Source organism: Suricata suricatta, chromosome 7 (genome assembly GCF_006229205.1).
Source record: "Suricata suricatta isolate VVHF042 chromosome 7, meerkat_22Aug2017_6uvM2_HiC, whole genome shotgun sequence".
Taxonomy (NCBI): domain Eukaryota; kingdom Metazoa; phylum Chordata; class Mammalia; order Carnivora; family Herpestidae; genus Suricata; species Suricata suricatta.
The window spans coordinates 104,446,571-104,460,783 of record NC_043706.1 but is presented as its reverse complement, the minus strand read 5'-3'; the positions used below and the strand labels follow the sequence as shown (position 1 = coordinate 104,460,783).

Here is a 14,213-nt window from a genome sequence, read left to right as displayed (position 1 = left end):
TTATAAAGTTGCATTTTGTTGTGAATCTATAAAGTTTTTTGTAACACATTTTTTTTTACATTGCAGTGATATTGTGCTCTAATAGTATTTCTTTCCATAAAACTGAAATCAGGCAGGACTCTAAACATACCAAATCCAGATATATTGTTTTCAATGCAACATAGAAAATATACTGTAGGGGCACATGGGTGGCTCAGTCAGTTATGTGTCTGACTTTGGCTCAGGTCAAGGTCATGATCTCCTGATTCATGAGTTCAAGCCCCACATCAGGGCCTGTGCTGACAACTCAGAGCCTGGAACCTGCTTCAGATTCTGTGACTCTCTCTCTCTCTCTACCTCTACTCCTCCTTCTCTCTCAAAATAAATAAACATTAAAAAAAAAGATACTGTATAAGAATGATTTTTTTATACTTAGATTTCTTACCCTATTATTATACATATATTCAGAAAATTATTACCTATCCTTGCATTGAAAATTAATATATATATAATTTGACTTTTTTGCTGTTTATTAGATTCATTAATTCTGTATGAATAGTCATTAATAAAACACATGTATTTCACAAAAGAAAGTAAGTTCAAGGATACTAATTCTCTGTTTATATTATTTTAAACTACTCAAAAGAAAGTTTATTTTTGGTCCTTCACATTGACTCTGAGATGTCCACTTAATATTTTGTAATGTTTCCAGTTTATTAATGTTTTCTTATGACTGTGAGGTATCTCTAAGAACCCCTTATATTCCTACATATATATTTTTATAAATATATATTTATGCAGTGTGAGTGGTAAATTATTTATCATGATTACACTGATACATCACCTCATTGGCCTCAGAAATTTTAGTATATACCTCAAACCTAAATTCTTAAAGCACTTTAGCAATAAAGTTTCAAAAAAAATCTTTATCTTAACTAGTATGTAATTGTTATATGTAAGTTGGATTTGTTTTAATTTAAAAGAATTTTCTTTCATTATAGTTACCCAATAAAGGCAAGAACATAAAATTGCCTTTTAGGAAGTTTCTTCATTATGTATTCTTCAGAACTAATTAGAATATGAATTTTTAGTTTAAGTCTACAGGATATACTTCCTAGTCTAACAGTTTTTCTTGGCACAAAACTATATATACAAGTTTATTCTTTGTTTAAAAAATGGTATGGTTAGATACTAGAGTTGTGATAACAAATACTAAAATATTATATAGAGCATTCATGATGACATAAATTTTACGTAAGAGCTGAATTGAAAACATAACTAAATTCATGAAGAAATAGCCAAAAATGTAAGTTTGTAAATGTGTGAGTATATATCCATACATATATAAATGGACATACAAGTAAATGTAAAATATATAAATTATATAGTATGTAATTATTATAGAACTTTTTATATACATATATATATAATAGTTGGCCCAAAAACTTTGATGGGAATGCATTATGCATTTTTCTATTTCAGAGATAAATTTCTTATGGAATTCCCAATATAGTTATTAGTAACTCAAGTTCAGATTTGGGTTATATAACATTATCTTAAAAAAGGGGTCTATGCAAATATCCCTAAGAGCTGACAAACTAAAACTTTTTAATGTTATAGAATTATTAGCCAAAGCCAAGGATAGCAAGCATATTGAAATACATCCACTATTAAAATATAAAGCTTTATTACTGGTGTACTTGTACATTTATTCTTTCATGCAATATTCATCCCCTTCATTCTGCAAGACATTGTTTGCAGTAACTAGTTATGCGACCATATCAATTTTGAAGTAGCAACTCAAAGCAAAAGATATAAGTAAGTTGATTTGATTATTTTAAGTTAGTTGCCTAGTCATTAATTCTCAATGTCTCTTTTTTATGCAGAGGTACCTACCTACTGACACTATAGAATCTGGCATCCATCCAATATATTTTTGCAGCGCTCACTATATTGAAATGCTCCTGAAGGTGGAAGTGCCACTTGTATTTTCAGCTTTTCACATGTCTGGTTTTGCACCATCCCAGGTAATCCATAAGAACAAGTGTTTCTTGAAATCCCGATTTCAGTGTCTTAAAAGAAAATTAAATTCTCATCAAATATAAGAAATACATTTAAATTAATAAGATCACTTTTGTAAGTATTCATACCTTTGTGTTTAAATATATATATGACTTTTTCCCCCTAGGTCTGTTATTATATATAGGCCTGTTTATAGTAGATCCCTAGCATTCAGATTTTGAGTTCAACTTTAGCTATTCAAGCACATAGACACTCTGGAAGTCTATGATGTGTAGGCTTTCAAATGCAGATAATATCTACTTCATAAGGCTAATGTAAGGATTAAGTGAGGTAACTAAGGGTAAGAATTCTTAACACTGGATGTCTGCTATTTGAGATATTGTATTTTTCTTTAAAAGTTTTTAAAAATTTTATTTAAATCCAAATAAGGTAACATATAGTGTAGTAATGATTTCAAAAATAAAATTCATTGATTTATCACTTACGTATAACACACAGTGCTCATCTCAACAAGGGCCCTCAATGCCTAACATCCTGCCAGCAACCCTCAGTTTGTTTTCTATATGTAAGGTTCTCTTATGTTTTATCTCCATCTCTGTTTTTATCTTATTTTTGCTTCTCTTTCCCTGTGTTCATCTGTTTTGTTTCTTAAATTCCACATGTGAATGAAATCATATATTTATCTTTCTCTGACTTATTTCACTTAGCATAATACATTCTAGTTCCATCCATTTTGTTGCAAATGGCAAGATTTCATTCTTTTTAATCACAGAGTAATATTCCATTGCATATATATACACCACATCTTCTTTATCCATTCATCAGTCGATTGCCTTTGGGGCCTTTCCATATTTGGTTATTGTTGATAGTACTGCTCTAAACATTGGGGTGCATGTGCCTATGCAAATCAGTATTTTTGTATCCTTTGGATATACCTAGTAGTGCAATTGCTGGATCATAGGGTAGTTCTACTTTTAATTTTTTAGGATCCTCCATACTGTTTTCCAGAGGCTGTACCAGTTTGCATTTGTACCAGTTTGTATTCCCACTGTAGTGCAAAAGTGTTCCCCCTTTCTCCACATCCTTTAAAACATCTTGTTTCCTGAGTTGTTCATTTTAGCCATTCTGACAGGTCTGAGGTGGAACCTCATTGTGGTTTTGATTTGTATTTCCCTGATGATGAGTGATATTGAGCATCTTTTCATGTGTCTGTTAGCCACTGAATGACTTCTTTAGGAAAAGTGTCTGTTCATGTCTTTTGCCCATTTCTTCACTCCTGCCTATTTGTTTTTTGGGTCCTGAGTTTGATAAGTTCTTTATAGATTTTGGATGCTAACTCTCTATCTGATATGACATTTTCAAGAGATACTAGATCTTAACAAAAAGCACAGCTTTCTGTTTCTGCTCTTGGGATCTGGGAAGATTTAATGATTTTTCTAGGGCCTAGAATTGTTCTTGTGGCCACATGCAGGAGTCACAGATATCTCTCTCCTATGCATAGGCAGTCCCTCCTTGGTGCAGGAGTGGATTGTTTTTTTACTGTTATAATAAAGTTAAAACTTAATATTTTAGAGCTTAAACCATTTTCTACTTTTAGAATTAAATCTTTAGGTCAGAGTTCCAGAAGGTAGAAATACTTAACCATTAGGTAGGAACACATTTAAGACTCTTGACATATATTATCCATTTCCTTTTATTTTTTAACACAAATGAAGAAAATATCTGTTCTTCAGGTCTGGATATTTGGCTTTTTCAAAACTAAAAGCAAAATTATGACATTTTCTCCTTTTAAAATTTTGTGGGTTTTTTGAACATTAGCAAGGTTGACTAAAATTCCATAGCTTTGTTAATAGCTGAATCCTCTTTATTGCCCACCTGTCTTAGCAAGTTTCTTATTGATTTGTTTGTTCTTAAAAAGTGACTTCACTATACAAATCAATTCCTTTTATGTATTTTATTTGCTATTGTAATTTATTACTTATTTACTATTAGTGTTTATATATTTTTACTATTATGTTATTTATTATATTTTACTTATTGTTACCTTATGTCTTAACACTTGATAAGAATAAACCTCTAACTCCCCCCTTTTAAAGTGATTTTTCTCGGTTTGAATTGGGCTTTTGGATTTGGGTAAAATTTAGATAGTGATTATGTTCACTTTTCTCAAAGTAATTTATAGTTTATGTCCATACTTACTCATACTTCCTATCTAGAAACATAGTAAAATTTTCCATTTATTTTATTTGTATTATATTTTACTGAAGCTGCATATTTTTTTCATACAGGTATAGTATATTTCATATTACAGATATTTCTAATTAGTGTAGCTTGAAATCTTTTTAAATTTGATTTTCTTGTGATTACTGTTAATAATTAGTATAGGCATTAAATATTCATAATTGTTAAGTTGTATATTTTTTTCTAGATTTGTGTTACTTTTATTCCAGCTTTGTAATGTGTTTTATTTCTGCTTCATTTTAAATTCTGTAATTTTCCCAGAAAAATTCTAAATAGTGACTGCTTGGTTTAGACTTTAACAATTATTAGGAAAACCTTCAGTATTTCACCATGAAGAAAATTATTTCCTATCATACTATGGGAAGAATGCTTCTACTTTCTGTAAAACATTGAATTTTATTTCTTTTAACCAAATAAGAATGTTGAATTTTGTCAGGTTTCTTTGGGGTTAAGATTATCTTAATTTCAGGTTTATGTGACCTATTAATAGATTTCTTAATAGTAGACCATCCTTGAATTCCCTCGAATTTGTCCTCCTGGAAATCTTTTCCTCATTAGACATAGTTCTTGGCAATATGCATTTATACTTATTTTGAAGAGCCTTTATGTCATGTAATTACATTTACTTGCATGTGGTTACTATGCCTCTTGAATTTTAAATTTTCTGAAGTTAATAAGTCTAAATATAACAGGGAGTTACATGTAGTGGAAAGGAATATTATTTTTTGGCCATTGTGCTATTATTCGGCATATACATAAAACACTTCAGAATTTTAAATCTGTTGCTTATCCAACTGAGCCACCCAGCTCAGAATTTTGAATCTAAAATGTTTAATTCTGGTTGAAAGTAGATACTTAAATATTAACTATAAGCCCAGTAATCTATTCTTTCTACTCTTCTAAAAATCCAAGGTAGGAAACAAAATGTTCCTGAGAATTCTTTTGCCATTCTAGTCTTGATTAATACACTATATTAATATATCCTCTAATTTTAAAATGTATTGCCACAAACTGGGAAAAACTTGTAATACCTCAGGCCTTACCATATCAATTTGATACCTTTTTTACATTTTGGTGTTTCTTTATCAATTTAAAATTGCATATATATAGCAGATTTATCTAATAAAACTCACAGCATTATTTCTAAGCAGTAATGTTGTTATGTTTCTTAAATTACCTAATGTAAAATTCCTTTTTAATGGTTCTCTATGTGAGCAAATATTTTTGTGCCTTAAGTATATATCATTGCTTTGTTGATATTATTTGCTATTTTATTGCTAATTATAAAATATGAAACAACTTTGAAGTAATGAATAGGTATAGGTGCTTAAGTAATCATTTGGGTATAGATTTTGTATTTCAAAGCTTATTCATTTTGATATAATTAGAAGCAGTACTTTTTGAAGTTGTGTATTTACAGACACTAAGAGATTGGTTGATTAATGAAGGATTTGTGAGCAGGTTGCTAAATAAAATACACCTATCTCTAGAGTAAAAGTACACATTCAACTAGAATACAAAAAAAACAAAGTAGTTAGAAATATATGTTATTAGAGTTTAAGAGTAACTGAGATTGGAAAATAGAAATTCAAATGTATAGTATTCCTTTTTAAATGAACAGAAAATCGCATATTTTGATTAACTTTTTGGACAATTTTATCCTTTGGTAAAACACTTTTAATAATTGGACTTTATTTAACTTTCCTAGTTTAAGAAGTACCACATATCTTTAATGATTTATCTCTTATTATTCCATGAAATCATTATTCTGCATATCATTATGGTATTGTACTGTGTCAGCAAGTAGGCTAACATGGATAATCCTCTGAATATACTCTAGAAAAACCTTTTGGTTTTTTTTCACTTACTGCTTTTTTCTTCTCCCATCATGAAGATCAGATTAAAGAAAACTATTATTCTAACATTTCATACTTTGTGTGACACAGTGTTTTTCAAAAATGAAAATTATACAAATGCAAATTAGAATGTTTCTTGTTAATAGTCATATTCATAAGTATATATGTCCCCAGGTTTCCCTTCATGTTGCTGAGATTGCCACTTGAAATAGTAGTACCTTCTTTCTCCCTGTGCCATGTCTTAATATGTCACGCAATCATCCTTTATGTCTGTCCAAATAGAAACTTTTTTTGATGAACTACCAGTAGATATGAATTCGTGAAGTATTTCTGTGCCTTTACTAGAAATCTACACCTTGCCTTGTAGAATAGTTATTTATGTCCTTTACCTCTTTAATAGTTGAAGTTCCTTGAGGAGCCTGGGTGGTTCAGTCAGTTAAGTGTCCGACTTTGGCTCAGGTCATGATCTCAGTTTGTGAGTTCGAGCCCCATGTTGGGCTCTGTACTAACAGCTCAGAGCCTGGAGCCTCAGTAAAGCTCAGAGCCTGGAGCTTCAGATTCTGTCTTCCCCTTTCTCCTGCCCCTCCCATGCCCATGCTCTATCTCTTTCTGTCTCTCAATAATAAGTAAAAAATTAAAAAAAAATAGTTGAAGTTCCTTAAAAGTATGCGCCTGATTTACCTTCCAGTTCTTTGAGTATCTGACCACAGAATCTCACCTAGAAGCACAACAAAAATAGTATGTGTATAACAACTCTTTGTAGTGTAAAAAGTCTATTTCCAAATCTCATCTCATTTAAAATTTTGACTGCTTCATGTGACAGATGGAGAAATTCAGGATCAATGAAGTCAGTGAATTGACTTATTGAGGTTACTTTGATAAGCAAGGACTTCACATCTTTTGAGTTTGAAATTAGTTTTCTTTCTTATTTTGCTAATATTCTTTCTATGGTGAGACCAAATAAATTAAGGCCAGAAGAGTTGTTAAAAATAGTGTCTTTGAAATCATAAAACTTGGTCATTCATTTCATACCTATTCTGGCTTAATCAGGTATCCATAAATAATTGTTCTTGCCAAAATTTTTTTTTTACTTATTCTTATGGAATGTTTTGAAGATTGTTTTTAAATCGAGATACAAGTGAGAATAATTTGCCTCAGATACAATAATTACGTTTACCTCATCTTAATGTCCTTTTGCATCGTAAGTATGGTGGAAGAGCAAAATTTCCTAGGAAGGCTCTGATACACTTTGATGTATGTCGTACTTTCCTTGTAAGCCTAAACACCATTTAAATTTTTTAAAGTGTAATTAGGTTTAAGGAACATTAGTCTACAATAAAAACAGCATAATTAGTTTGTTTCCCTTTCTTCTTATACCATTTCGTAAATGACTAATATTTTTTTAATGACTAACAGAACTCAATTGCTTAGATTTGAAGATATAGGACATGTTTGGACTTATAAGAGGGGATTTGGCAGTCTCTAGCAAAATCACATATATATTTATTTCCCCTTTAACCCAGAAATCTCACTTATAGAAATCATCCCAGAGATATTCTGACAAAAATTTGAAAATACATACAGGTGTTTGTTATAGCACTGATTATAGTATCAGAAGACTAGAAACAATGCAGATGTCTGTGAATAGAGGCTTGGTTGAAAAATTATGGTTTATCCAGGGTAGAATACAGTGCCATTGTAAAAATGAGAAATCCTTCTGTATATTGTGGTAGAATGATATACAGGATCTTTTGTTAAATGGTAAGAAGGTGAAGAGAAAGTATTTAGTATGTTACCATTTGTATAAGAAGGAGTGGGGGTACGAATGCATATATAAATGTGCTTATATTAAAAACATGAAAGAATGTACCACTTTTTTTAAATGATTGCTTATTGAGATAAGGAAGGAATAAGCTCAAGGAATGAATATACCTTTTGTATTTTTGCTTTAGAATCATTTAAATATTTTATATGATATAAATGCATATAACCAACAAATAAACCTATTCTGCCCCTAAAAATATAAAGTCAAACTAGATAAAATGAACCCAACGGTGCCCATTTGATGGAATTAACTAATGAGAATCACTTTAAACACAGTAACTGTATGTGTCGAGTAATAGGTTGTGTAAAGACAGAGCAGCAGTAATACTGTTTTAAGTAGTCATATTGCTCATGGTAGTGCTGGTATTCTGAGATTATTTTTGACTTGTGTGATAAATAAAAAAAATGATGGCATTGGTAACTGAGATTTTCTGTGTGTTTTAAGACAAACACAGATATAATATATAGCAACTTAACGTGTTTTCTCATAGAAAGTTTAAAGAAGAGGAACCTACATGTAGGGGGAAATAGACTGAAGAGGCTTATCAATCAATAAAAGTTTTGAAGCTGTGATGGTTCTGGCTTATGTATTGTTCTTTTTATTTATATATATTTTAACAGTTCTACAGTAAAAATGTTTTAGGAGCTTATCATTCTGCTTGAACACATTCTCTTTCCTTTATTTGTTTAGAATTCTAGCTCATCTGCTGATTTGCAAACATTTTCAGCCTATAAGGATAGAGAAGTTATTTACGTAGGGACTAAATACTGTGACTCATTGCTCACTCTTCTAGGAGAATACTATTTTAGCATTCTATTACAGTTTAATAATTCTGAACCATCTTGCACACAGAATAGCAAATATAATTTCTGCCAAATGAAGAAGGACATATATTTAAAAAGATTACATCTTCTCTTTGAGTGTAAGCTCCATGAGAACAGGGAGTCTTTTGTTCACTTAAAAATTATAATGCTTATTTATATAATAGGTACTTGATAAATATTAAATGAATAATTAACATCTGTACCTTTGTTATAGAATAACATTTATATAGTGCTTTATATACTTTCAGAGTGCTTTTAGTTATAATCTTTTTCCCTCTCCTAAATTTCTCATGTGTAGAAAAAGACAGGCATTATCTTTGTTTAATGGAAGAAAAGTAGACTATGTACAGAAAATAATAGTTGAATGTATATAAATGTCAGAAAATTGAACTGCATTAATAACTATATATGATAACTAATTGCAGATTCTGGGGTGACTTTCTTTTAACTAATTAAGGGTAAGTATCTCCCTACATACATTTTAACTTCAGATATCTTTCAACCATATAAAGTTGTGAGGTTTTAAGATCAAAATGAGTTGAGGATCAGCAGTTTCACACCATCCAAACTATAGAGCAGTAAGTTGCTGAGAATGAGGATGGACAAAAGCTGTGACCCCTCATCCCTGTCTACATGTTACTCACCCCTAAAACTGACAGCTTAACAGGAACTGCTTTTTTCTGGCTGCAGGGATCATTTATACTAATTTCTACTTTTTATTTCTTTCTCCTTAACTCATCCGGAGATTCATTTTTTTTTAACACAGAAGTTTCTTGGCATTAATAACTGTAGCAAAGAAGAAAGACAGAATCTTGGCAGCAGTACACTAAGGGAATTAAAAGGATTACTTCTAGTCAAAGAACCACTGACTGCTTCAACCTATCTAGTTAAGTTAAAAGTAGGAGATATTTTCTCCCCAGTTCAGTAGAGCCGTCCTATGTGGGCAATGGAAGTTTGGTAATGAACTCTGCATGCCTAGCTCTGGGGGAAGAATCCTATTAGTGATAAGACACTAAAGTTGAGACAAAAGGAAGGAAATTAGATATATTCTGCTAGTTCATAAATATTGGAGATTCATAGATAAAATTCAATATTGGGTTACTGATAGGCTCTATGAATAGATTTTGGAGCATAATACAAGGAGCACAAAATATTTATAAAGCAAAATCTTATACCTGAGAATGGAATTACAATAAAAAACCAGGAAAAATATTTGGGGATCTATAGTTGGTATTATCCATTATAGGAAATGTGAGTGGAAAATGAAATGAAAAGATATGCCCATAATAGCTGAAATGAAAATGTTAATGGTTGACATAAATAATAGCACATAGAAAACAGAAATTCAATAGTTCCATCTGATATGTGTTAAATTCTGTCACCCCAACCCCAGAATTCTTAAGTTGAAATCTTTACCACCACTACCCTCAGAATGACTGTATTTGGAGATAGGATTTTTAAAGGCATAATTACATGAAAATGAGGTACATTTAGGTAGGGCCCAATCCAATTTGTATACTGTCCTTGAAGGAGGAAATTTGGACACAGATAACCAGCGGGAAGACCATGTGAAAACATAGAAGACCACCATCTCCAACCCAAGGAGAAAGATCCACGCTGCCAACACTTTGATCCTAGACTTCTGCAGAACTGTGAGAAGAGACATTTCTGTCATTTAAGTCACCTGGTCTCTGACACTTTATTATGGCAGCCTGAGCAGACTAATACATGATATTAAATGCACTTAAGGTAGAATCAGCCTCTCCCCCAAACTGAATCAGATCTAAAAATAAGCTTTAGAAACTATTCAAGAATATATTTTTAAACAGAAAAATCGATAGAACAAAGGAAAATTTGTGTATCTTTGTTTTTTACATCTATGATAAATTGAGAGAAGCCATTATATCTGCTCCCATTCCTTGCTCCCCACCCCCAAAAACAAAAGTAGAAGAGAGATTTAATAAAGGATATCTACCCTCAATGATAATTTGTAAACCATAAATGAAAATTAAAATATTGGAAAGTATCTTAGCTTCCTAGGACTGTAGTATTAAAGTAGCATGAACTGGTGGCCTACAAGAACAGAAATTTATTGACTCACAGTTTTGGAGGCCAGCAGTGCAAAATAAAAGTGTTAGCGGGGCATGTGGGTGGCTCAGTTGGTGAAGCAGTCTGACTCTTGATTTTGGCTCAAGTCATGATCTCAAGGTTCCTGAGATTAAGTCCCATGTCAGGCTCAGTGCTGACAGCATGGGGCTTGTTTAGGATTCTCTCTCTCCCTCTCTGTCTCCGCTTTCTCTCTCTCTTTCTGTATCTCTTCAGATAGATAACTTGAAGAAGATTGTTATCAAGACTGTATTTCCTCTGAAGGCCCTAGGGAAAGAACTGTTTGATGCCTTTCTTCTAGTTTCTGGTAGCATCAGCTGGTTTTTGGCTTGTAAATGCATCACTCCAATCCTGCCTGTCTTCATATAACCTTCCCCATGTTTTCATCTTCCCTGTGTGTCTGTTTCTGTGTTCAAATGTATTGTTGGATCCCTTTTTATCTGATACCAGTCATACTGGGAATAGGGCTTACCCTAGTGACCTCATATTTCATCTCGGTTACTTTCGTAAAAAGTTGTTTCCAAATAATGTTTCCAGATAAATCCGATGATTTGGACATACTTTGAAGAGAAACACAATTCCACCCATAATCACTATGCCATTGTTATTGTGTTTTTCTTTTTAACTTTTCTATTTTAAAGAGGTATTTAAAGGGATATTTTCTATTTTTTCCCCACAATGGGTGTGTATTCCTTTTATAATATGAACAATCTGAATGTTATTCAAGAAGAAAGATAAGTGATTCTGGTAAAAGTCTCTTTTAAGTTATTTTCTACATCAGTTCCCAGTTTTTATGTTATGTAATCCTGTTAGGCTTATATTATTTTTTGATTCAGCAAGAGTCCATTTGCATTAATGTAACATTTAGCAATCTGTCATCTGCATAATTATACATCTGTGATTATTAGGTAGGGTAGAAAAAACTTCCATCTCGGAATTAAAATGGTCTCTTAGCATTTGTTATCTGTAGAGAGCAGACTGATGTTGTGGTTAAGAAGAGGACTATATTGAGTAAAGAAGGCATTCAGCAATAGGTATGTGAGCAGTGTAAATGCCATCAGTTACGTCTAAGTCCTGGGTCCCTAGGCCATGAGAGTTTTCTCATGCATTAAACAAATAGATGAAGCATCCCTGTGTGCAGGATGTCTTTCTGTTTTGATCGATGCCAAGTTCTTCATTGCTTTTGCATGAGTTTGTGGTTACTGCTTTTTTAAAAAGTATGGTTTTATAAGCTTTCTAATGAACTGACTTCTTTTTTTCTAGATTTGCCTACAATGGATAACTCAGTGTTTTTGGAATTATTTAGATTGGATAGAAATCTGCCATTATATCGCTACTTGTGTTCTCCTTGGTCCTGATTACCAAGTGTATATCTGTATAGCTATATTCAAACACCTACAACAAGACATTCTGCAGCACACTCAGACTCAAGATCTTCAGGTTTTCCTAAAAGTAAGTAACTTCAGGGGGAACATGGTAGTTAAGAGTTCATAGCCAACTTTAATAGGGTGCTTAGTATCAGATACTTCTCTAGATAGTCATCTAAAAACAACCTTAAGAGGGGCACATGAGTAGCTCAGTCAGTTAAGCATCTGACTCTTGGTTTCAGCTCAGGTCATGATTTCATAGTGCATGAGTTTGATCCCCGCATGTGGAACCCAAGTAAGTTGCCCAGTTTACACAGTAGGGAGCAGTGGGACGGGGATGTGAACTAGCTAAGCTGCCTGGAATCAAAACTCTGCCTTTAGCCAGCGTGCTGCCCCCCACACTATGTTTTTCGTTATAGTCCTTCTACCTTATTTAGTCACTAAAAGTTCAAGTCACTATTTCAATACAGACATTTGAAATGTTTTAAAAGCATTTCATGTAATTTCCTATACCTTCATATTCTGTATTTTTTAAACTTTCATCTATTTTTATAAAATGTTTCCATGAAAGATTATTCCATTATAACATTCTTTTTTTAAAAAGTTACTACCTTATATAAGTTAATGTTTTAAAATAAGACATAGTTGCTAGCTTTCTCACAATAGTATGACTTTTGCAGTTCTGGACTTAGGAAACACATGTGCAACAAGTACATCCCTGTGTGCAATTCTTCATGGGAATCCAACTCTATCTGTTTTAAATTAAAATCTTTCCTTGAATTTGGAGTATCTTTCCTTCCCCCTTCGACCTTCACCTTCCAACAAAGCACACATAGACATGCACACACCCAGACCTGCAATTGTCCTTTGCTAGGTTTTCTCTACATCAACAATCTCTATGTTAATTAATTTTATCATTATTCTTTACCACTAGATCTTATCAGAGCTATTTTCCATCTAATGATTTTCTGTAAATAAATGTCATCAATTATTCAAAGTTGCCAAACTATCAGGCATTTTTGTTTCATAGATACTGAATTCAAAAGTTCTTAGACTTTTTTTAAAGTGTATTTATTTATTTTGAGAGGGACAGAGACAATGCAAGTGGGGGAGGGGCCAAGATAGAGGGAGAGAAAGAGAATCCTAAGCAGGTTCTACATTGCCAGCACAGAGCTCACTATGGGGCTCGAACCTACAAACCATGAGTTCATGACCTGAGCCAAAACCAAGAGGCAGACCCCTAACCAACTGAGCCACCCAGGCATCCCAAAAGGTCTCAGACTAGAATCACTAGAATCACTAGAATTATGATCTTAGGAACATTTTTAATGAAAAAATATACCAAGACAGTGGTTGTACAAGTGAAAGAAAAACTTAGGTAGAAAAAGAAAAAAAGTTATCTGCAACAGGTAATTTGGAAGACAGGGATGGTTAAACAAATGGGAATCATATTGAGGACAAAAATGTGGTTTCTCTTTTAGTAAGGGACACTTTCATCATACCATGGTCAATTCCTAGGAATCCCAGAGTGTGAAAGTTTCCCAAGGGCTTATATTCGAATATCCTCTAACCTATAATTCTTTAACCTCTTCTTTCACTTTGATATCTCTTTAGCATTTGTCATGAGCTGAAATTATTATATGTTTATTTTTGTCAGTCTTGCTCAGTATAATGTATGTGTTCCACAAGGATGGTAATTTTGTCCATCTTGTTTACAAATGTATTTTCAATGCCTTGAACAGTACCTGGCACATAGTAGGTGCCCAATAAATATCTTTTGATGGAATAAACAAACACAATACAAATAAATACAAAGGGAAAGATGAACTTGGTTTTGTTCACATTTAGTAACAAACATTACTAAATTCTTTGATTAATGGTGGTGATTATTGCAGTTTCATCTTTGTTGACTACTGCTTGATAATGCTATCAGTTGGAAGAATTTTTAAATGTGGGCAGAAAGATTACTACTCAAGTCCTATTTAAATTACTA

At 32.4% G+C, this 14,213-nt stretch overlaps 1 protein-coding gene across 1 annotated transcript in view; it reads left to right on the top strand.

Annotated features, from left to right (window-relative positions):
• TBC1D32 (TBC1 domain family member 32) overlaps window positions 1–14,213 on the top strand; it is a 199,834-nt gene that overhangs the window by 173,279 nt on the left and 12,342 nt on the right. Inside the window, exons 32-33 of the mRNA XM_029945049.1 lie at window positions 1,866–2,006; window positions 12,117–12,305. Coding sequence (XP_029800909.1) covers window positions 1,866–2,006; window positions 12,117–12,305 — 330 coding nt within the window. The remainder of the gene's footprint in view (window positions 1–1,865; window positions 2,007–12,116; window positions 12,306–14,213) is intronic.